General features: G+C 42.7%; 1 protein-coding gene across 2 annotated transcripts in view; it reads right to left on the minus strand.

Moving 5' to 3' along the window:
- Positions 1–17,661: 17,661 nt before the first annotated feature.
- The window catches only part of LIN28B (lin-28 homolog B), a gene marked incomplete at both ends in the record, with an annotated part of 76,023 nt that continues 69,258 nt past the window's right edge, over positions 17,662–24,426 (minus strand). Inside the window, one exon of one of the 2 annotated variants that reach the window (XM_079779836.1) lies at positions 17,662–18,031. In XM_079779836.1, the coding sequence (XP_079635962.1) occupies positions 17,662–18,031 (370 nt within the window). Of the gene's footprint in view, positions 18,056–24,426 lie in introns of both variants that reach the window. The other variant, XM_079779835.1, reaches the window with a different exon arrangement.

Consider the following 24,426-nt stretch of genomic DNA (forward strand, 5'->3'; position numbering starts at 1 on the left):
GGCACAGAGGCCTCCCCATTGACCTTCAAGATCTCCCAACTTCCTTCTTCCTTCTGTCATGAGAGAGCTCACCTCTTTCCAGGTGTCAGCTAAGCCGCTGGTTTTCTACCCCTGTTTGCTTGTTGCAGCTGCTTGCTCCTCTGTGGCAGGGATGGCAGTGGGGCCAGCTCCCTGGAGAAAGAAGCACGTGACTCAGACTTGCCTCTGCTCTGACTCCCTGGACCCCACAGGGCTGCAGGGCCAAAGGTGGTTTGAAGGAAGCAGAGCTACCCCACGCCTAAGTGGAAGTCCCACAGCTACAAACCCGCTCTTAGACAGCACTGCAAACGGCTTTACAGGAAAGCAGCCTCGAGGGGAAAGTGCGAATAGCCATTTACTTCTTGCTATTTGTTTGCAAATGATGAATGTGTTTGCAAATGCTGCTGTGTCTGTGGGTATAATTATGGCCTTTGTGCAGAGACTGGCTGAGGTGAAACCACGGAGGCCCTTGGAAGGAGCTCAGACAGGGGGCAGCCCTCAGGCCCGACCCCCAAGGGGCCAAGTATACTGCGTGGAAGACAGAGCTACCAGCTGATCATCTGCTCTGAATTTCTCTTACAACTGCTTCTGTATCTTGGGGGCCGCCTAGTCAGTCCTTTGTAAGGTGCTCCCCATTATTATTGTTTTTCTCATCTGATCCCTTTTAACTCTTCTTATTAGTATTGATATGTATAATGAGTAAGAATCATATCATACTTTATACTTTCATACATATATTTATAGAGAGAGGCATGTTTTTAGAAAAAGAAAAATTAAAATCTGATGTTGCCCTTTAAAATAACCTACCAGTTCATGTAGACTAGAGGCCGGTGCATGACATTCGTGCACTGGGGGGGGGAGGAGGGGGCGGCATCCCTCAGCCTGGCCTATGCCCTCTCACAGTCCAGGACCCCAATGGGGATGTCTGACTGCCGGCTTAGGCCCGCTCCCCTAAGCCGGCAGTCAGACATCCCCCTCAGGGTCCTTAGCACTGCAGTGGAGATGGGAGAGGCTCCTGCCACCACTGCTGTGCTCGCCAGCGGTGAGCCCGGCTTCTGGCCTAGTGGCACTTCCCCTGTGGGAGTGCACTGACCACCAGGGGGCAGCTCCTGCGTTGAGCGTCTGCCCCCTGGTGGTCAGTGCACGTCATAGCGACCGGTTGTTCTGCCTTTCAGTCGATTTGCATATTAGGGTTTTATTATATAGGATGTGGGGGGGCCTAGTGACATGTTGCCCCCAACAGATTTCTTATCTATGTTGTCCATCTCGACTACCCTCCTAGCTCAAAGCAGCCCTAAAGCAGGACCTGGAAAAGGAGGCAGAGCTTCCCCTCCCCCCATGTGGCTCTGAGGTCAGACAGATGTGGTTCTGAACACTCCCTACCCATGGATCTTCAGCAGGTTGTTAACCGTTCCCCCACCACCACCCCGGCAGCTGCGTGTCCCCAGCTGCACACTAGATCCTTTCCCCACACAGCTGGCGCTCACTGAGTGTAGTTCTCACCCCTTTTCCTTTGGTTGCCAAGTTGGGTCCTTAAGGCTTTGGCAACCACAGTCCTTGTAAAGAGCCAGAGAGTCGGTGCCAGGACCTGAGGGACAGGCAGGGCAAGGGCTGTGGCCAGGGCCCCTGGTGCTCACAGCAGAGGTGGCTGGAGGCACGGGAGCCCACAGGCTGCACTGTCCAATGTTGGACTGGGGCAAAGGAGCCCATCCTGAGGTCGGGGAGTGGCCCCGGGAAGCACTAGGCTGGAAGGAGGCTGCGGGCACCTCTGTGAGGTGGCTCATGGGTGGACAACACTGGTGTTTGGTTAAATGATGATCTTAATAAGGTGAAGAGAAGAAAGAACTTGTTACGTGTGGTCAACCTTTAACACTTATTTTCAACTAATACCCCTGCTTATCTCCCCATGGTGGCTGCCTGGTAGCTTTGGGCAGGTGGGGTGGACACGCATGGAACACAGGATGGGCAAATTTTGACAACAGGAAGGATGGAGAGAAGTTCATCTAGACCCCAGAGAGTGTGGGGAGGGAGACGTTCTCCAAAATTCAGGAGACTGGCATTCTCCATGTGGTTTGATTGCTAAAGAATGCTGGGGTTTGGGCAGGTCGCATCACCTATCTGGGCCCAGTTTCATCTGCAAAATGAGGCAAGAGCAGGTGAGGGCTCTCCCAGCTTCCATGCCCACAATTCCAAGTGTGCATCCTTCTTAAAGGCTGACATGGTATCTCTGCTCTTTGTCCCTCCGTGTCCACCTGAGTCAGGATTTTTTGGGGGGAACAGGGAGGTGGGGAGGTTGAGGATGATTTGGAGGGTTAGGCCACGTCTCACCAGTTGGACCCCTCTGCCTGTCTTTCCCACCCAGGACAGTCCCATCCGTACGCTGTCCTTCACAAATGCTGTGTTGGCTTGAAGTCATGTTACCATCGTCATTAATACCAGAACTACTTTAGGTCCATTTATCACCAAGTATTCTGTAGTTCTTTTTATACTATTTAAAGGGTTTCTCAAAAGTTCTTCTCAAAGCAGCCAGCTTGCTGAAAAACCCCTTCTAGCCCTTCCGAAATGGTGTTGGTTGAGATTTTGGAGGGACAGACCTGTATAATTTCAGAGCAGAGCAGGTAAAGTTTAGTTCAAGAGTTCACCCAACTGAGTAGCAATCGGGGGATGACCAGAAGGCCATTAAAACCCAGCTAGCTGGGCGTCACCCCTGTGTTTGATTCAGTACAGCTGGGGAAAGGCTCAAAGGCTGGATTTCTAAGTTCCCAGATCATGTTGACACTGTCCCTTTATTTAGCAGATGAGGAGACTATGGCTGGGACAATTAAACACAAGGAAAACTAGAACTCACATATTCCCATTCACAGTCCAATGGCTTTCACTTAAAAGGAACTTGTATTTATTTTATTTTATTTTTTGGCCCTAGGCCAATAGTTCTCAAATCCTATATACTGGTAATAAAAGGCTAATATGCAAATCGACCGAATGTTGGAATGACCAGTCGGTTGTGCACTGACCAGCCCAGACGCACACTGACCACCAGGGGGAAGATGCTCAATGCAGGAGCTGCCCCCTGGTGTCAGTGCACTCCCACAGGGGGAGCCCCACTCAGCCAGAAGCCGGGCTCATGGCTGGCTAAGGATGTCTGACTGCCTGCCAAAGCCCGCTCCCGGACTCTGAGAGGGCACAGGTCAGGCTGAGGGCGCTCCCCCGCCCCCGCCAAGTGCATGAATTTCGTGCACCAGGCCTCTAGTTTTTACAAGAAGAGTCACATTGGGAACTAGTTAAAATCTGGCTCCAGGAACTCAGTACACCTGTAACAGTGATTCACAGCACACTGGAGCGAGCAATTCATTTGGCATCCGGATTCTTAAAAGCTCCCAGATGATTCAATTGGGTTAAATCTGAGACTCTCTAGTCTGGAGGAAGGTCAGAAACTTTCACTTACTTGAGCAGGCACCCCAGGTGATCTGGGTATAGTTGCCGGCTGGTACAGACCATGCAGGAATGCTTTCCTGGCCTTGCTTCCTGCTTTAGGAAACATAAGGCAGCAGGAGCAGTGTTAGTGTGGGGTTGGAAGAGTGCAAAGTGGGTGGCATAGACGGAAACATTCAGGTTAACCTTTTGCACTCGGATGTCGAGTGTGACTTGACACGGTTAGCATTAGAATAAAGGAATCGAGAAAAAAGCAAGCGAGTGCAAAGGGTTAAAGCAAGAGTAGACAGTTTTGTTGGTGTGTGATTTTCTTCCACATGTATCATATTTATGTGAGGAACACTTATTTTTTATCAATATATAATCTACACTAATAAAAGAGAAATATGCAAACAGACCGCACCTCCGTGGCACCCGCCAGCCAATCAGGAGTGAGTATGCAAATTAGCCTAACAAAGATGGCGGGTTGATTTGCATACACAGGCGTGGAGTAAAGACTGAAGGCTCCGGCCCAAGTGAAGACTGAAGACTGAAGACTGAAGGAGGCTTGGCTTCTCCGCTGCTTCCGGAGAGGAGAAGCCTCGAGGCCTGGCTTCTCCTCTGCGGGCGGAGCGAAGGCCTGGGTCCCAGGTGCCGGAGGAAAACTGGTGCAGGCAGCCAGGGGAAGGAAGGCCTATTGCGTGAATCTTTGTGCAATGGGCCTCTAGTTGATATATCATACTAGAGGCCCAGTGCACGAATTCGTGCATGGGTGGGGTCCCTCTGGGTGGCCTGCAGGGATCGGCCAAAACCCGCAGTCCAACACCGCCTGCAGTTCCTACCTGCCGCTCCCACTCATCCCGGCCCCAATGTGCCTGCCGCGGGCTCGCGCCCAATCAGTCCTGATGGGGAGATGATCGTGTTGTCACAGCAGCGCTCGCTAGCCACGAGCCTGGCATCTTGTGCCCTCCCAAGAGGAGTGGCCTGCGGGATCGGGCTGAAACTTGCTTTCTGACATCCCCCGAGTGGTCCTGGATTTTGAGAGGGTGCAGGCCAGGCTAAGGAACCCCACTGGGGCACGATTGGGCCAGGGAGGGACCGCGGGAGGGCTCCAGGGCATGTCCGGCCCATCTCGCTCAGTCCCGATCAGCCGGACCCCAGCAGCAAGCTAACCTACCAGTCAGAGCATCTACCCCCTGGTGGTCAGTGCATGTCATAGCAAGCGGCTGAGCAGTCTTAGCATATAATTAGCATATTACGCTTTGATTTGTTGTTTGGTTGTTCTGCCGTTCCGTCTATTTGCATATTCCCCTTTTATTATATAGGATTATATTACTTTCAATTCGACAACATAGTGATTTGATATATGTATACATTGAGAAGTGATCCTCAAAATAAGGCCAGTTAACATCCATCACCACACATGATTACCATTTTTTTTTCTTGTGATGAGAACGTTTAAGATCTACTCCCTTAGGGATTTTCAAATATGCAGCACAGTATTCTTAACTACAGTCACCATGGTGGACATTAGATCCCAGGGCTTAATTTTATAACTGGAAGCTTGAAGCTTGTACCTTTTTTTTAAATCCTCACCCAAGGATGTGTTTATTGATTTTAGAGAGAGAGGAAGGGAGAGAGGTTGAGAGAGAGAGGGGGGGGGGGGTGAATCTGCTGCCTCCCCTATAGGCACTGACGGGGATCGAACCCGAAACCTTTAGATGTATAGGACTGAGCCACACCAGCCAGGGCTGGCAGCTTGTGCCTTTTGACCACTGCTGGTGTGTGATTTTGATCAACTCGCCTTAGTCACTAGTGCCTTCTTAAGTAACAGAGACAGAAAGAAGCTTGCAAGCGGGCTCTGGCGTTTGGGAGAAGAGAATAACAAGAATGAGAGTCCTGAGGAGTCCTTCCTGGCCCCGAGACGCGTTCTGTGACCTGCACAGTTAATGTCATCTCCCCGAGCAGCTGCACCTTCCTTAGTAATGCAGGACTATTTATACCTGCCATCTTTACCTTAAAAGAGTTTTGTGAGAACCAAATTCCAAAGCCCATGTAAAACTAAAAAGCACTATAAAAGTGAAAGCTTAATATGACTGTCTTAACCAGTGACAAGTAAATGGAAGCTTAAGGTAAAAGAAATATCTCTTCACTAAATTATACCTGGAATTTCTCTTGGAACTTGTGGCTAATTTGTCCTCACTTCTAGGTGTAGACGTTCAAATCGCAAACCCAGAACACCTGGGCACGATAGGGTGCGCATTTTACCAAGAGAAGGGTTCTTCCCAGATAATGCGAGTGTGAGCAGACCCACTAAGATGTCTAAGTGAGAAGAACAACCTCAAAGTTTTTTGTGTGTTTTTTTGTTTGTTTGTTTTCTTAAACATATTTTATTGATTTTTTTACAGAGAGGAAGGAGAGGGATAGAGAGTTCGAAACATCGATGAGAAAGAAACATCGATCAGCTGCCTCCTGCACACCCCCCACTGGGAATGTGCCCGCAACCAAGGTACATGCCCTTGACTGGAATCGAACCCGGGACCCTTGAGTCCGCAGGCCGACGCTCTATCCACTGAGCCAAACCGGTTAGGGCAACCTCAAAGTTTTGAGTAATAAAATCTCACATGAAAATTTTAGGAGTCTTGTGTTTCTTATATCTTGAAATCTGGATGAGAAACTTATGGGACAATAATACAATATGAGTATTTAATGCACTATGGGTGCTTACAGGTTTGAATTTCTTATTACAAGAAGACCTAGATATACTCAGATAAAATACTTTGTCCTAGACACGTTACCAATATCAATATACCTTCGGCACCACGAACTCCACGTTGACATCCTCTGTCTTCTGCATCAGAGCCCATAAAGTCACTTCTTAGAATTACACATTTTTTCAGGCAGAGAATCTCCTAGGTAAGTTTATCAAACATGAAATATTCCGCATTTCAAACAGTAGCTGAGGCGACGCGAAGTATTCGTTTCAGAGAGTGAGTGAAGAGCGCCCTCTGGTGGTATTGCATAGCAGCTGAAATGCAGCGTACTTGCATCTTCACCAAAAGGAGTTTTCACACTTCCAAAGACCCACTGTACAATGCACCACATTAGGACATGCTATTCAGGTTGTTATGTTATGTAGGCTATCTTGGGGAAATTTTTAGTTGGGACAGTGTCCCATTAAGAAATAATTTTTATTTAAAAAGAATCACTGTGGGTTGTGACTATGGCCCTTCCAAATGGGATCGCTTAAATAATCTGATCTTGGCTCCCAATTCTTTTCATTGCTGATTTGTTTTGTTTTGTTAGGGGGTGGGGGTGGGGCTTGTGCTGTAACATTTAGACAATGGTTGGGATGGGGTTCTAATGGAACTTGTTCAATCTTCTCCAGCAGGCTTTGGGAATAACCATCTGGGATGATCAAGCGTGATCCTAGATGAAGACAGAATATTGGACCAAATGACATTCCAGGGCTTCTTCCATTTTGTTCTCTGTTAACATTTCCTGGGCAATCTGATCTCTCTCCCCATTAATGCTGTTCAGTATTAACACACAGAAGAAAAATACCAACCTTAGAGAAACAGTGCGCAGCGGACACCTCCAGAACGCTTCAGTGATGATGTCATACATTTCAGTCCCTTCTTTTTATTTTCCAAATTCTCTACCATGAGAAAGTTTATGATGGCCGGAATTAGAATTTATTATGGTGGTTTTAAATAGGTTGCTTTGCGTGAGTGGCAGAAGCGAGTTTAACACAGAGCTAACTAAAGTAATATCTGGACTAGCTAATGAAGATACGTTGTGCAGAGTTAATTTCATGAAGATATGAGAATTTGCAGGGCCAATGTGGAGGTAACTATAATCGCGTGAAGATGTGACCTGACCATCTAAGTGAAAGAAGTGATCACTAAAACCTGACAAAGAAATCTGTGACATGCCAGCAGTGAGGCCACGTTTCTAAAGAAAGTGTGGAAAACCAGGAAGAAAAGACCACATGTCAATAATACGTGTATTGGAACCAAGTCAAACGTAAATATGGTTTGCTTTCGTGTGTGTGTGTGTGTGTGTGTGTGTGTGTGTGTGTGTGTGTGTGTGTTAGAGAGAGAGGGGGGGGGAATTTGGAAGGGTAACATATGCTGATTTCTAAACTGAGGATGACAGAAATTATATTTAACAGCAAAACCATTCTTTTAAATTTCAATTGTTTCTAGAAAGCAAAGCAGACAAGAAAACCTCATAGAGTGGGTGTGAGGAAAAAAAATTAATTTCATAAAAATAACAAGAAAACAGGGGCAGGACCTATCACAAAATGATAAATTGTCACATGAGCAATTTTTTTATTTAGTAGCCTAGCAAGCAAAAGCTTCATATAAGGCTCTTATAAAAAGCTTATGCAAGAGGCACAAACAGAGGCCTGGGGCAAACGCAGGGCTCCGTGTACAGGATTCTGGGGCTTCCTATTATCCTGAATGGGATTTACATTTGCTCTTTATTAGGAAAAAGAAACGTTAATTCTTACAAAAGCATATTGGACTTCCTATACTTTAGTTTTCCTGCCATTTAAACTTCTTTTCCCCAGTGTAGCTCTTTGGAGAGGACAAATGTGGTGAACTGTTTCTCTACATCAGCATGCGGATTCGCCAGCAAAACATGCTGGTGTATTTCTAAACATTTAAAAAAATTCAGATTTTCTCCTCCAGTGACAGTCTAGGGAGTTCCATTAAAATACCAAAGTTGAGTATCCCCACCCTAATGCCACTAAGAAAGCACCCAGAAGAAGTGGTGAGAAGGCCTTTCCCCCATGTTCTTTCATGAAAGTAGGAAGTTTCCCACTTAGGCCATCTTCCAGAACCTTCTCTCTCTCCACTGATTCTATTCCCTCTGCCTTCTAATGCATGCTTTGTATCCTTAAAAAGTAAATAATAAGGTCATAAGAAGACACTATTATAGACCCAAAGGGCTGCTTTTTTCCTGGTATTAGGAGCAAATCTATCTTGTCTGATTGCCTATCTGTCTATTTTATTATCCGATCCAACAGGGCTACTGTTCTAGCAAGCAAGTTGGAAAGCAAGACTATAATAGCATTGCAGTGACTTCGCTAAGGAAGCAGCTTTAAAATAATTGTAGTAACTTTGCTAACCCCTATAGCTTTTCTACATTTCTGTCATTTTATGTATTTTCCCCATAATGAAATAAAAAAATAGTAAAAAAACAATTTTATTTTATCTTGAAAAATTCTGAACTCTTACTTTTTCTAATTGCTGCATTGATTACATTTATCCTCCCTTTCACTCCCATTTCAAACAAGTAGCATAGGCTATGTTGCTTATTTTCTTTTTTTTTAACCTCTGCAATTTGGTTGCACCTATATTGCTCCATTAAAAATTTTCTGTCCATAATTCTGGAAACTTTTTATTGACCTGTCTTCCTGTTTATTAATATTCTGTGGCTTTTCTGCCCCATCCCCCTTTTTCCTGTTCTCTCAGCAGTTAACTTGTTGTTAAGCCCATCTGTTGAATTCTTACTTTCAGATATTATAATTTTTGGCTCTACAGTTTCTGACTTCTATATCTTCTCTGTTTGCCATAGTTATTTTTAACATCATTGTACAATAATTGCAATATCTGAATCACCTGTTTTCCTTTGTTCCCAGTGAATTGGCTGTTTATTAGCATGCTTCATTCTATTTGCTTGGGTGTTGGACATTGTAGGTAAAACTTTGTAAGGGCTTTGGGTAATGTTGTCTTCCTCCAAGGAGAGGTGTTTTATTTTGGGAGATAGGTATTGTACTAGCTGGTCACCTTGTCCCAACCAGGGTTAATTTCAGGTTTTGTTTTGTTTTTTTAATTTCCGGTCTTGTTAGGGCTGGTCTATTTTACTTTGGCCCCTTTCCTGGTGTATGGCCAGTACTCTCAGGGCACACCCTTATTCCTAGATTTAGTCTTCTGGGATCCACACAAAAACCGAGGTGTTTACCAAGGTCCATCGAACTCTCTTTCTAATTCCATCTCTGTCAGCACTAGGCGGCTGAGGAACTCTGTTAACTCTTTTAGCCTCCCAGCCAGGGGCGTAGAGAGGGATGAGACAGGAAGGTGCACAGAGCAAGGGACCAGCCTGCAAGTCAGCACCTTTTACATTTTACACCTCAGGCGCCTCTCTTGCCTCAGCCTAGTTCTGGCCCTGCTCTCAGCGGCTTCCTGCTGAGTCTTAGCATTCAATGACTTTAAATGGATCTGTATGAAGATGGTGGAGGCTTCATTCTCTGTGTCTCATCCTGTGGCACCTCAGGGAACTGGCAACGGCCCTTAGGGGGAAAGCTGGGGGTAAATGTGCTTTCCCCTTCTTTCAAAGTCAGTAGCCCCGCAAGTTCCTGGCTGCACTACTTGCCCTCCAATGAATTCAAAATGCTTTTTATGCAAAATGTTTTTTGCCTCACCACGTTAGTCTCTGCTGATTGAATTGTGCACTGCTCATGCTCAACCCTGACCTTTTGTTTATGCTGTTTCTTCGCCCATCTTTCTCACTTCACCTGAATCTCACTTCCTCAGACTGCATGTGCATTTGTCAGAAATGTTGTTTTGAACAATTTTTATTGATGACAAAACATTATATGATATTGGAGGAAAAGTGTAAAGTTCCAAACTATATATAATCTAACCTAATTTTATTTTTAAAATGTCTAATGTGTTTAATCAAAAAAGGTTAATGGTTATTTCTACGTGATGGGATTAAGTACTTTTAAAAGAGGGTTTCCATATTTAAAATTAATAAAAAAATATTATTTCTGGGTGGTGGGGTTATGTATGAATTTTATTTATTTTTTAAGCTTCTCCCTATTCTCCACAGTAAAGCACAATGTTACTTTTATAACAAAAAGCCACTCTTTTAAATAATAATTGTCAAAGAAAATAAACACAGTTGAAATGTTTATGTAATCACGCCCTCATGAGCATTCAGGGTAGAGACCTTCAAATCCTACAAGTGAATCATTCAATGTTGCACAACAATGTGAATATACTGGTGTGCTTAAAAAATGGGTAGGATGGTAAATTATGTTTGTTTGTTTTTACCACAATTAACAACAACAGAAGTAGGAATCATAGTAGCCCCCCCCTCCCCGCCCCACACCCACACAATCATCCAGGTATAGAGCTGAAATGAAAATTAGTTTAATTGTGGGACTGGCCAACTTATAAAACTCAAGTTTCATTAAATTGTTTCAGCAGCATATCAGCACTGCATACATCATTTGACAAATCTACATTCACATATTAGATATTTGGTACTTGAGTATTCTGGCTTTGATTGTTCTTTTCAGAAACTTTTATTTTTATTTTTAAACTAGAGGTCCAGTGCATGAAATTTGTGCACTTGGGTGGGGGTCCCCTCAGCCTGGCCGGTGCCCTCTTGCAGTTCGTGAGCCCTGGGGGGATGTCCGACTGACGGCTTAGTGGACACTAAGCCGTCAGTCAGACATCCTTAGCATTGCCACGGAGGCGTGAGCCCGGCTTCTGGCTGAGTGGCACTTCCCCTGTGGGAGCACACTGACCATTGGGGGCTCCTGTGTTGAGTGTCTGCCCCCTGGTGGTCAGTGCACATCATAGTGACCGGTCATTCCACCATTCGGTCATTTGCATATTAACCTTTTATTATATAGGATACACTGTAGATGAAGCCCCCTAGAACCATAAGAAATGCAAAAAATTCACTGTTAACTCATTCTCGAATTGCCCCCACTTAAAATCAAATTTCCCCCCACTGTGGGCGTGTGCTGTACCTTGGGAACCACTGGGCTTGACACTTTTCCTCTCTGAGCTTCATTTCTGAATGCATATGCATATACCATGGGAATTGTAATCTCTTCTCCGTCTGCCTCACTGGGTTGTCATGAGGAGGTTCTGAGCTAATAAACCTAGAAATGTTTCATCAAGTAAGTGATGTCTAAACGGGAAGGGATTATTTTTAAGCCCATGGGTACCCTCGCAGGAAGCAGGTGCTGATTGGGGGAGGAGGGCAGGATTGTTTCCTGGGACCCTAGCTAACGAAGCTTTGCAGAGGGTTCTGCAGGCCTCAGAGGGGTGGGCTCTGGCCAGCAGCCTGTAGTGGTGGTTGTCCCTGGAGGCGCTGGCCAGGGGAGTGGTAGGGGGGCGCTAGGGGGGCAGCAAGGCCGAAGGGGGAGTAACTGTCAAACCTTCCCTCTTGGGGCCATTCTTTAAATTGTACTTGGCTGTTTTGCAGCTGTATGTGCCCGGGGGGCGGGGGGCTCCAATCTCCTGGAGCGGGGTGGGGGCTGGGCCAGGGTGGGGCCAGGCAGGCTAGGAGGGCGAATTTAGCCATGGCCCTGGCAAGGTTCAGTGCACTTCCTCTGCAGAGACGGTGCTGCTGCTGTTGGGGGGAAGGGTCTGACCCTGGGGGGGCCGCTCAGGCCTGCCTCCACCCGGGTCTGGAGTTGTAGGGAGGAGAGGTGTGCCTGGCCCCAGCGGAGGGGGCCTGGCAGTGGCGGGCCATGGGCCCTGGGTGCCTCGGGGGCACTGACAGGTGGTCGCTGGCGTGCTATTGTTGTGGGCGCCCCTGGCAGGGGTGGTGGGGGAAGAGATTGGGAGTCGGAGGTGTGGGCTGCGGCTACCCCCAAGGCTGGGTCTTCTCCCCACCCGGTCAGCCTCCCCGTCCCCCCCGGAGGTGCAGGGGCTGGGGTAGGGTGTCGGTGCAGGGCGATTGGAAGAGCTCCCCATGGCCGCTTCCTCTTCCTTCTTTGCAGTCCAGGCTCCTGTCAGGTGCTTTCCTCAGACCCCTGGGAACTTGGCTCCGGCTGCCCCGCCCCTCCGTGGCTCCCTGCAGCTCCGACCCACTCGGCTCTCCCCGGCCGCCTGCCTGTCAGGAGGCTGCCAGGGCACCCTGCTGCAGGCAGCGCGGTCCTGGGGCAGGGGTGGGGGTGTGGGAGCAGCTCCAGTGAAGTTTAGTAAACCCCAGGTCCGCGTCAGGATTCGGCTGCGGGGCGGCGCGGGAGTCTGCCTGGGCGGGAGGGAATCGCGCGAGACCCGGAGCCTCGCCCACCCTGCTGAATGGTCGTGATGTGATGGCATCCTGGATAATTTGCATATCCCTCTATTATTACTATAGATCCTCACCCGAAGACATTTTTCCTATTGATGTTTAGAGAGAGTGAAAGGGAGGGAGGGAGGAGGAGAGAAACATGCATTGGTTGCCTCCCACACACCCAAACTGAGGCTCAGGATCGAACCTGCATGCCAGGTACGTACCCTTGACTGGGAATTGAACCTGTGTCCCTTCGGAGCCAGGGCGGATGCTCTCATCACTGAACCACACCAGGCAGGGCTCGTTTCAACTAGTTTTCAATTAATAAGGAAGAATTATAAAATGGTTCCTCCAAAAGGGCTTGAACACTTTTGTTTCAGGGGACTTTTCCTGAGCACATGCAGTGTGTAATCTGATTTAGAAGCTCACACACAATCCATGCCTGCAAATCCTGGACAGTTCCTGATGCTGACACACCTACCTTTCCTTCTTCGTTCATTCATTCATTCATTCATTCATATAGACTGAATTTACTCGCCATCTGTATTGACATAAGTTTGGCCCATATTTAAATCGCCTGTATCTGAAGATGTTAAAACTATTTAATATATGTGCAAATGGCCTTTTATGCATTCATTTAACTGAGCAATCATACAAATAATGAAAAATCTTCAAAACTCATCATAAATGCCAACATTATATTTTTATTTTTAATCAAGTAATTTTTTTTAGACCTCAAAATATCCATAGTTGACAGAATAAGACATTAGGCATGAAATGAGATATAAAACCCACGGTCTGCAGAAAGGCAAGCAGTATGTTAGCCCATCAGAATGACTGCACATGAGTGAAGGCCATGCGAAACATCTCCTTTTCTGTCCTTTAAAAATATACAGTTCACGTGTTTTGTTTAGTTTCACTTGTAAACATGAGTCAAAATGGACAATGAGGCAATCTAAAGACTACACAGGATAATTTAAAAACACTAGATAAAACACCGTAGTAAAGAGATATAGAAATCAGTGTTCACTTTGGTCTCTAGTATGGTTAGGGTGGTTAATACCAAAATAAAAAAAAAATAAAAACACAAGAAACCCAATACATATAATTAAAGCCAGCTTGGTGGTGGGTGCCAGTGGTTGGCAGATGTAAGTAATTCAAGAGGTAGTCAACACCATCATGTTCAAGCTGGTAACTCTCACAAGTGTTAAGCCACAGATGTATTACATATCGCAATAGTTTCTCACAGTACAGTACTTTGCCATAACTTTGCAGCTTTGTTCCATACATAAAATTTAAAAACGACTCATTGGTCAACTTCTCACGCTAACTGAACTATGACACAGATCACATAACCACCACATCTTAAAGAGGCTGATGACAGCTATGTAAGACAGAATTAGATGCTTTTAACAAGTTGTTCTTCTCTAAAACAAATAAATCTAGGAAATTAACATCAAGGCAGCTGCACTTGTACATACTTTCCCAAATTTTATAACCAAAGGGGAAACACACATATATATTTTATGATAAACATTTCTTAGAGAAAACAGATAAATTAATTTAAATTAACTTTAAGACTTAGTGAGATTTCCCATGTCCTGTATAATTCATCTTACAGTGAATGTTACAAAGTCTATTAACACTTATGGGCTTCTATTCACAAACTAAATACAACTAGAATTAACTTGGGGCCACACTGGTGCAAAACAAAACCGGGCCAGACTTAATTGAAAAGAAATCGGCAACAAAAACATCCTGTTTTTGTAGGTGGGTCGATGCTAATAACATGATGTTTACTGATCTTTTTCCTTACATTGCACACCAAACTTGCAAGTTATAAGCAGGTAAAAATCTTTCTACATCTTTCCATTGTAAAAATACATCCAAAGTCTTCTAGTAAAGACTAGAAATGCAAGTATAAAAATGTTTCCACTGTAATCTGCCGTGTAGCAAATGAATAGCTCACAGGGCTGAGAGACTGGTAGAGCATCTTTCTTAGGAATTACATTTGTGTTGACATGGGGGGTGAGGTCAAGGAGCCACTAACGCACAGACCTCCTGCCAGTCCCTGGGTAACCCCTGTAAACGGATGCTTCACACAGCCCCCCCACCCCTCAGTAGCTGGAAATGGCATTGCACATCACTCCATGTCTACTCCTTGGCAAGCCAGTGCTAGTTAGCTGTGTGCCTAGGGCAATCATGCTTGGCCTCAGGGCAGCACAGACATAAATGCAGGAGATTGGCATCTTTGATACTGTTTGCCCAGCATGAATGCACTCAGACACCAGCCTCTCCTCCTGCCACCCCTTCCTGCCTCAACCTCTGGGCAAAGCTTAGCTGTTCCCAGGATTGCTTCTGTGTGCTGCGTTGCTTAAGTGGAAGCATGACCGTAATTCTTTCATCTAAGTACATGATTGGTTCAAGGAAATGCTTGGAGACTTTGCTAACTAAATGAGATGCTTGATGCTTCATTATTCACAAGTGTTTGTCAGAAACATGCAGTTTGTGAATTGCTATCTAGACTACAGAAAGGTTCTGTACCAGAGAACGATCAGCCACTGGAAGGCTGGAGCAGCATAAAGGTGTGCTATGCATCAACGATGAGGTAGCCTTTTGTTGTAAACAGAATTATATTTCACCCATGAAAATGGACACTGTGCTCACATCTGTGATATTCACATATACAAGGAGTTCAGGAATTCTACTGTCGAGTACTTTTCACATGAAATAGAAATAGGAAAACTGATATCTTAAATTCAGAAATTTTGATCTACGTCAAACAGAGGTAGTTATTACTAACATCAGTATATAATACTTATATAAAGGTCAAAGTTATTTGGTTTGTTTTGAGTAAGCAGGACTGTAGACTATTCTGTAAAGAAACAACAACATCATCATCATATGGTATGTTCCCTGAGCAAAGTTCTTTGTCCTGAGTATGTTATGCAATAGTGATAATATTCTTATATAAAAAATAAACCCAACTTTTAATCATAAGATAGGTTTGGTATGTGCTCTTAGTTCAGTCTGGTAAAATGCTTAACATGATTTCAAATTGCACCCATAGGTCCACAGTTATACCCTTTTTTTTTTTTTAAACATGATCTCAGCTCTGCACTTTTTAATATGGAAACAGGGAATGCCCAATTCTCAAGTCCGTAACTTCTCTAAGTCCATAGTTCTCTAAGGTCAAGAAACTTTGGTTTGGATTTTCAAAGTGACTTGTTATGGTTTGCATTTTTCCTGTTCACCTGCTTATTAGACCTGCTAAAAATTAAGCAATGCCACTTTGATTTGTCTACATAATTTAAATACGCTTACAATCCTCACGTAAGGCAAGGACGGACTTCTCTACAGCTATATCACATTCAATATCGTCAAAGGTAAGCGTTGCATCACAGCACACTGGTATTTCAGTACATACTGTGGGGATTCTCACAAACACTGTCGTGGAGGTCAGGCTGAGCTGTGGAGGACTGGCGGCCCAGCCCCGGGCATTTCTCCGTTTGCCCAGCTGGCTGACACAGCAGCACCTGCACAGGTCTACAGGGAAGGACAAGTGGGAGAGGGAGCGGACACTGTTCGGTAGAATACGTCACATTTGAACTATGTCTCTTTCTTTCTTTCTTTTTTGATTATCTGAGCTTACACCAACAGGCTCATCATACAAAACTATATTTATTGCCAATGTTAAGCATTATAATGGTACCTTCTTGGAGATGTTTCAGTGAAGTACCCATAACAACTATAACCAGGATGACACCTAAGTGACTGAAACCCACAAGGGACCAATACTGTGATTGTTCCCTAGCCAATTTATTAACATAACGGAGGATCAAGCCGAGAGGCCTCTCGATCGCCATCACTGCGTGTTCATCCTGACTCCACCATGCAGGCTCCTTCAGCACGGTGACAGAGGGAACTCCCGTAAGATCAATCTTATTGTATAAAATCCTTCCAGCTCTCTGCAAGGAGAGGTTCTGGTACCTCTGGCCCAGCTTGTCACTCTAGCTGCGTGCCACCAAACACTGCACTTTCTAATATATTCAAGGTCATACAGATTGGGCAATTGTGAGCATCAATAATGTCTACTCTCAACCCTGGCATTCTATTCATATCTCTGCTGTTTTCTTTGTTTTAAAAACAAGTTAGATAACTCTCCAGGGGGAATAAAAATCGTCACCAAAATATATACCAAACTATTGGAGTTTTTCTCCAAGGTCTTCAGTAGTTAACAGGGAGGGCCCCTGCTCGAAGTGATGGTCAAAAAGATGGACTTAGTCAAGGGAAGCTGCTGTTGCCAGAACCCCTTACAAAACCTCACAACACGCAAAAGATTATGAGCTGGTATCAAAATACCACTGAAAACAATCAAGTCACTACATTTTTACATTGCCCTCCCCCCTTCCTTTCTCTTAATATGCATCTAATTTACAATCAAAATATATGAATTAAAAACATTGAAATATCGGCACAGAAATTACACATTCATTGTCTTTTCTGGAAATACGTATCCCAGATTCAAAAAGCTTATGGCAGTCAGAGGCATGTGGAGTTAAGGTACTGCCTTCAAAAGGGGTGGGAGCACTCTATGGATATCAAGAAAAAAGGCAATCCCAAACTTGGGGAAAACGGATGATTTAAAAACCTTTAGTACCATGTGATTGGCAGCTCTGAGATCTGAAGTATCCTTTGGTTCACACAAAAGTAGCAATCACGTTTTTATTTGTATGTAAGGTAAAGGGAATAGCATTTCAAGAAAAACTCCAGGGGCTATTTTTGAAACCATCCAAATAAAATGCTTCCCACGAGTTTTCAATTGTTGGGGATGTCAAATCCTGTGAGGGAGGGTGTGTGCTTATATCTATACACACATATACAAAGACAAACTCTCTTCATATATGTATGCCTCCATTGCTATATAAATCCTCCTACACACACAGACTCAGGCTCTCTCCCTCTCACACATGCACATATAGGTATACATAGTATCTCATTCTCTGAATTACATCAAACATGACACCCTGCTCCAATGTAATTTGCTTAGAGTGATTTGTCTGTTTAGAAAAATTCACAGCTCCTCAACAGTAGTTAAAAATCCCAGGTCAGCTGCTGTTTGTGAAATACTGTTCCCCTATCCTTGCATGAGGTAGACTTCCCAACCGGGGAAAGAAAACGATCCATTAAGAAGAAGGGTTATGTCTTTTTCCTCTTTTGGATAAAAGGCCCCTTTTTGCTTTGTTCTTCGGGGGCTGCCGATGACTTCGTGGAGGAAGCTTCCTGAGGGGACCTGCCTGGCCACTCTGCGACCTCGGACCTCGCCTCCTGAGGAAATGGGGGTGATGTACAGCCATGCCCTCCCCCGGCCTCCCGTGGGAAAGCCGCAGTGCATGGCTGTGAATCCGCTTCCTGTCTTCCCTGAGAACTGACGGGCGGCTGCACAACAGTTTTATGCGGGCAGTTGGCCACCATGTGTGTGATGCTCTGACAGTAATGGCACTTCTTTGGCTGAGGAGGTAGACTACATTCCTTAGCATGATGATCAAGGCCACCACAGTTGTAGCATCTGCAACAAGAATAATGAAAACATCTTAGAAGTAGGGATTATGTGTCATAAGATGTTATTTATGTATGTAAAGAGATACCCAAATACACAAACTGTCAATGAGATTAGCTCATTTTCACGTGCCTTCTTTAGTACGTATGTGATGCTATTTATCAGACCATGTGTTTCGAAGGCCATCATCACCCAAATGCTCCAGCAAAGGTATAAAGCCAGTTGTGCTTGACACACCAGTCCATGTAAAACACGAAAGGCTGTGTAATCACTTCCATATAGAAATCACTCCTTTTCAGGATCTGACAGGTTATTTTGAAAAAGTTTAGCCCACTAGAGGGCAGCCAATGCTCAACAAAAGAGCAAACAGCTAGCTTTAAAAGGATAAAGCAAAATAAACTGATGAACAAAATCGATCCAGAGACATAGAAACATGGAACAGACTGATGAATCTCGGAGGGAAGGCGGGGGTGGGTCGGGGTGGGAAGAGATTAACCAAAGAACTTATGCATATATGGACACAGACAATAGGGTGGTGAAGGCGTGGGACGGGGCAGGCTAGAAGGGGTCAATGGGGGGGAAAAGGAGACATCCGTAATTCTTTCAACAATAAATATAAATAAAACAAACAAAAAGAGTTAAAAAATACAGCTGTTGACATAATATGCACTGGCAGTGCGCTCAGCAATTGGGAAAATTATAGAGCAAATTCAATTTTATCAGCTTAACCTTTCTTTGGGTATTAATTATTTTGACTATGGAAACCAGTTGACTGGAAGAATCTTGTTCCTTTGTCCAAATTAAGCAATGCAGGGAAATCTGGTATGTAGGAAAATCAGATGTCTATGGCGAATGGTATCTGGCAAATTACCAAATAATTTCAGAGTAGTACAGTAAGTTTCTGATCAGAATGCTGTAGAAAGAAAGCTCCTAACTACTTGGACTGGATTTTAAAAGGCTGATGATAGGTCAGTGATGGAAAGAATTTACTTTATTTTCTACTGTAAGAAATTAGTTTTCCTCTGGAGTAATTCTTCTAAATCGAAATAAACATAAATCCATCCTTAATTAGTGTTTAAATACACATTGGGTGCATAACTTTATATTAAATGTTTGAAAATTTGACTTAGCGACTAAAAACTGAGCAAGTAAATTATTTGGAAGATATATTTGCTTAATTCCAATCAGACTTTCTTTTAAATTTTAATATAAAAAACAACAACGAAACAGCATAAAGTGGAGAAAATAAAATTTAATAATTACAAAGATTTTTAATCTACTTGTTGAGTATAGAATTTCCTTATTAATTTGTCTCTAAATAAAATGTCTTAAGGACTTTCTATTTCAAAATACATTTATGACTCCATAATTCTCATTAGGAAGCACAAACAGATCACAAAGTTTTTTTAAAAATGGCAAAATAAGTGGTAATTGTGAGAGTCAGCTTAAGACTATTGACAAAAAAATAATTAATTGTAAATAGATTTGTCTGTGTCAGAATAGCAAGCTCAATAAGTTATTTTTACTATATATGTCAAAGACAAACTACTAACCTACTACTAATCTACTGAGCAATATATGTAGAATACTTAGTATTTTATTTTCTGGGATAAGTTATAAAGAGTGATTTTTACTTGGCAAAAATTAGGATAAATACGGCTTGCTTCTCATCAATACTACCTTATAGATGTTAGAATAATTTACAAGATGGGCTTTTATTTTTTGCAATATTAATAAGTATTTATCTAGGGGAAAAATACATCATATTTTCAAAAATTAAGGGGAAAAACCAATAAAGTACTTTTTTCTGGTTAAATTATTTATTGTGTAATTACATACCTTATATAAAAAATAAAAATTTGTAATTAATACTACAATAAATATTCACTATTGTTTCAGCCATGTGTTTAAAAAGATAGTGCAAACTGAAAGAATAAAAATTACTAATGCTTGAAATTCAGGTCCCCAAATTAACACACTAAAAAATGGCATCTTTCAGAAATGTAACCATATTACTTATAATAATGTTTCCCCATATTTTATAATAGATAAGTGGATCTTTAAATTAAATTTGCCCATCTATAAAATATCTCCTTTTGAATTAAATTCACTTTCTTGCGGAGAACATCCAGTTAGGAGCTCATTTCCGAAGAAAAAGAAAACAGGTTAAAGGCTTCCGTGATAGAGCAGGCTCTCCTGCAGACACATCCACTTCATCAGTCGCCGTGGTATGCACTGTGCTATCCAATTTAGAGAACCATTTGCCCACTCATTTACCAAGGGCCTGATGTCAAGATTCCACTTTCACAAATGGGGTCTTCCATCATATTCTATATGTGCATTTACCCTTACATTTGGGGTTTAAAAGTTCTTTTGAAGGGTACTCTATAATTCTGGTTTCCTTGCATTTTGACCTGCCTGGTTAATTCACCCCCATCCCCCAGCTTCTCAGATATATGCTATCCCTAAGCCAGACTGCCTTCCACCCGGGGAAGATTTGCATTTAGTGTATATATGCTTAGCCTTTAAAGGGAAGGAGTGGTATTTATTCTCCTATTCTACTTAATCATTCAGTGTCAATCACTCGTACGAAGAGTGCAGATCACACTCCATTATAAAACCTTTTTCCTTCCCAAGGGACTGACACCAAAATGGAAATGTTCAGTTACCTTTCAGCCACTAATGATACCAGACCACATACCCCACAGAAGCTCTACAAGGCACCGGTCTCCTTTGTTCCCTCTCCACACCTCCAAATCCGGCTTTTGTTAATGTGAATGAATTACACTGTGATGTGGGCATAAAAACGCCACGCGTGCACATCTATACTTACACACTTAAGAAATACAGGGCTTGGCAAAAGTAAGTTTATAGCTGTGAGTATGAGAAATGGTTTATTCTTGTTTTATTATTCATTGTATTATTTATTTGTATTACAACTGCAAACCTACTTTTGCTCACCCCTGTATAAGGATAGACTCACAAGCGAAAGGCTATGTAGAAGGAACCATACTCTGTGTGTATTTCCATAGCCCAACTAGCGTTAAGTATTTTACAAAATGATCAACCAATGTCACAAAGGGTATTTTCTTACATATTAAAGATAAAAATAAATTAGAATGTTCAGATTAATCTTAGAACTTTATCAAATTCTTCATAAAATTCCTTTATACTTTAATTATAAAGAGCTAGCATAGGACATTCTTATTAAGTTACTTCTCGTAAGATACTTAAAATGGAAACTAGATTATCAAATTAAAGTCAATATTTAAAAGACTATCAAAATAAGATTAAAATTTTAAATGAAAGGAGAATGCCAACGATAGATGTAGAAGCACCTAAATGGCAAAAGAAATAAAAACAGATCCTTTAGATTTATATCTTTAGGAATATCAATTACATTATGAAATAACTAGGTGAGTTTTAATAAACTAAGCCCAAACACCTACTAAATTAATCAAAACATAGCCGAATTTTTGAGGATTCCATAATAAAAATGGAAACTCTTATTCAGAAACCAGGTCTGCTAAGATGCTTGAAAAACTTACCATTTTGGGGGTCCAAAATAAGTAAATTATATTTGAGTGACACCATAATGGTTAGAACTGAGCTCAACTAAAGACCACTAGATTCTATAGACATTACACAGAAACATTGGTTCTTAGATGATACCTCAATAGCTTAAATGAAACAATTCATCAACTGTGCACTAGTATTTCCCCTGGATCCCAAAAGTGATTTTCAAAACCTGGGCAGAGGGGCGATACCACAGATAGAGAGCCAGATTTGTCTGTCTAAAAATTTAATGGATAAAAATGGTGCCTCTCAGTATTTATAATGTGCTAGCTTAGTAAGAATTTACTTGGGAATTTAAATTTACATTCCTTGGGGTTTGGTGGAGGCATTAAGAATAAGGATATTACAGTGCACTCTAAGCTCCTCAACAGAAAGGACATGTTGAAAGAATAGTAAATAAAGCAACACCAGGGAGAAAGAATAGATTGGGGGTGGGAGTGTAACCTATGGAGTGGGAAGAAGGGGTGAATATGGGAAAGGAGTACATAAAAATCTCCAGAAAAATGAGAGAAGAAAAAAATTCAATGAAATTTCTCAACAGGAGGCTAGAGGGCTAAAGAAAAGCCAGATTGGAAAGAACTTCAGAAACTAATTCGAGAAAAAGGTAACTGACTCTGAAGCGATTGTTTACCATTTTTAATCTTGACAGTCCAACTAAAATCCAGAAATAATACTAATAACATTCCTCAAGTCTATAGCTTTTTATTCTAATATGTCTGAACACTTATCATCAGATTTAACTGTGTGTCAATCAACCAAACACGGGAGTGCTGGACCCCGGTCTGGTGGTAGGAGGGAGGTGGATGGGCAGAGATGCTGTCGGAGGACCCAAGAAAGATGAGGAAAAGGAAAGATCCAGAGTGGAGCTTCTTTTAGAAGCAATCGGCCCACTCTGATCTCTTACGGGTAAGACAGACAGATCCTAAGACCAACCTTCCAGGTGAACTCCCCGTTTTGTTCTGATGGCTCCCAACCACCTAAATTTACACTTGCATATCATTTGTCCACACAACAGAATCCGCTCCAACAGACCAAGAGGAGAGTTAGAATTCACTCTGGTGAGTCACACAGCCGGAAATGCCGTTCAACAGCACACACGTTTTCTGACCTCTCTCAAAGCAACCTATTCTTTTATGTGAAGTTCTGTTTCTTTTATTTCATTCTTCTTACATCCAAACTCCTAAGACGGTAAGCCAATTAAACAATAAAACATTTTTTAAAATGTTTATATATTCTTCCTAAGGATAGTGGTAAAAAATATTGAGTTTTCAAAAATATTAGTTAGTGGTGATTTATGTTCTTTTAAAAAGGTCCGTATGGAACAAATACATATTTAACACCAGGAAGAATTTTATTTGTATTTTTTGAAATATAGAAGCCAATATTCCCCTCAATTACCTTAATGCTAAAAAATAAAATGATCTATACACAGCAGGGCTGAACATACTATTAACAGAATTAAAATGATAATAATAGAAATGATAACAGGTTCAATTTATTGAGATCTTATTATGTCCAAATACTGTGCAAAAGGTTTTTTAATGTAAGATATAATTAGTCCTCCCCCAAAACCTATGAAGTAGGTATTGTATTGATGAAAAAACATTAAGACTCAGAGGGCTTATGTAGAAGGGAATTTTAACTGAAATAATAAATTTCATTTGTACTTTAATTGCATAAAGACATTACACCCAACAACATTGATGTAAATTTATTATATGTAACTCTAAAAACATATAGGGATATTTAAAGCAACAGAGAGAGAGAGAGAGAGAGAGAGAGAGAGAGAGAGAGAGAGAGAGAGAAAGAGAAACTGGAAGTAGATTGTTCTTCAGATCTGGGTTGCTGCTCTGTTACTATGTTGTGGGGAAGTGAGATTCTCTCTTTGAGATGAAAGGTTGAAACTAGTCCAGTCCAGACTTTTCACTATCAATGGCCAGTTTTATTTCTACCCCTCTGGTACTTTCTATGTGGAAAATTTTGTCTCAAGAATCATTCAATAATTTTCCATTCCCCTTAACCACATGACGCTCAACCACTGAGCCACGTCAGCAGTGGGGGCAACCAGTACTTTTAAAAGGCTTCCCAGGAGACAGGAGTGTGATGCTCCTTGAGAACCATAGTCATGTACCAACCCGAGTTTAGCACTGACAACGTTTCCAAGGGATTACTCTATAATCTCACCCATAAGGACTGTTGTTCAAACAGAATAAATATCCCAAAATACTGTTTCAATAGGTCACTGATGTCCCAGAAAAGAAGAAGAAAAAAAGGAAGGGAAGGACGGAGGGAGAGAGGGATGGAGGGAGAGAGGGAAGAAGGGAGGGAAAGAAGGAGGGAGTGAGGGAAAGAGGGAGGGACGGAGGAGGGAGGGAAGGGGGAAAAGAGGAACGGTTTGTATATATCTTATTTCCTTACTGGGAACGAAACTTTAGACTTTGACAGCATAAAAGCCCACAACCTTTTACCATCAGCAAACCCTGCTTATTGTGGGGGGAGGGGGAGGGGTAGCAGAACATCGAAAATCTACTGAGTTTAGCTTCAGAAGTGGTTTCTCTTTTCTTAGGCCATTATTCAATTCTTAGTTCATCAATCAAGGATGGGTTCAATGTAGGCATCCATGTGATCAGAATGGGTGATAATTTACAGCTCTTGAATCGATTGATGCTTTCTCTAAACTTCGACCATCATTACCAATGAGCATTCATTGATTTCCCATAACAACTCTTTTAATTCTCTATCTTCTGTTGCCTGCATCTAAAATAGCTCTCAAAAGGATATACACCTGCTTAGCATGCAAAACCCGAGTTTAGCACTGACATAGCCAC

Source organism: Cnephaeus nilssonii (genome assembly GCF_951640355.1).
Source record: "Cnephaeus nilssonii genome assembly, chromosome: 9".
In the NCBI taxonomy this organism is placed as follows: domain Eukaryota; kingdom Metazoa; phylum Chordata; class Mammalia; order Chiroptera; family Vespertilionidae; genus Cnephaeus; species Cnephaeus nilssonii.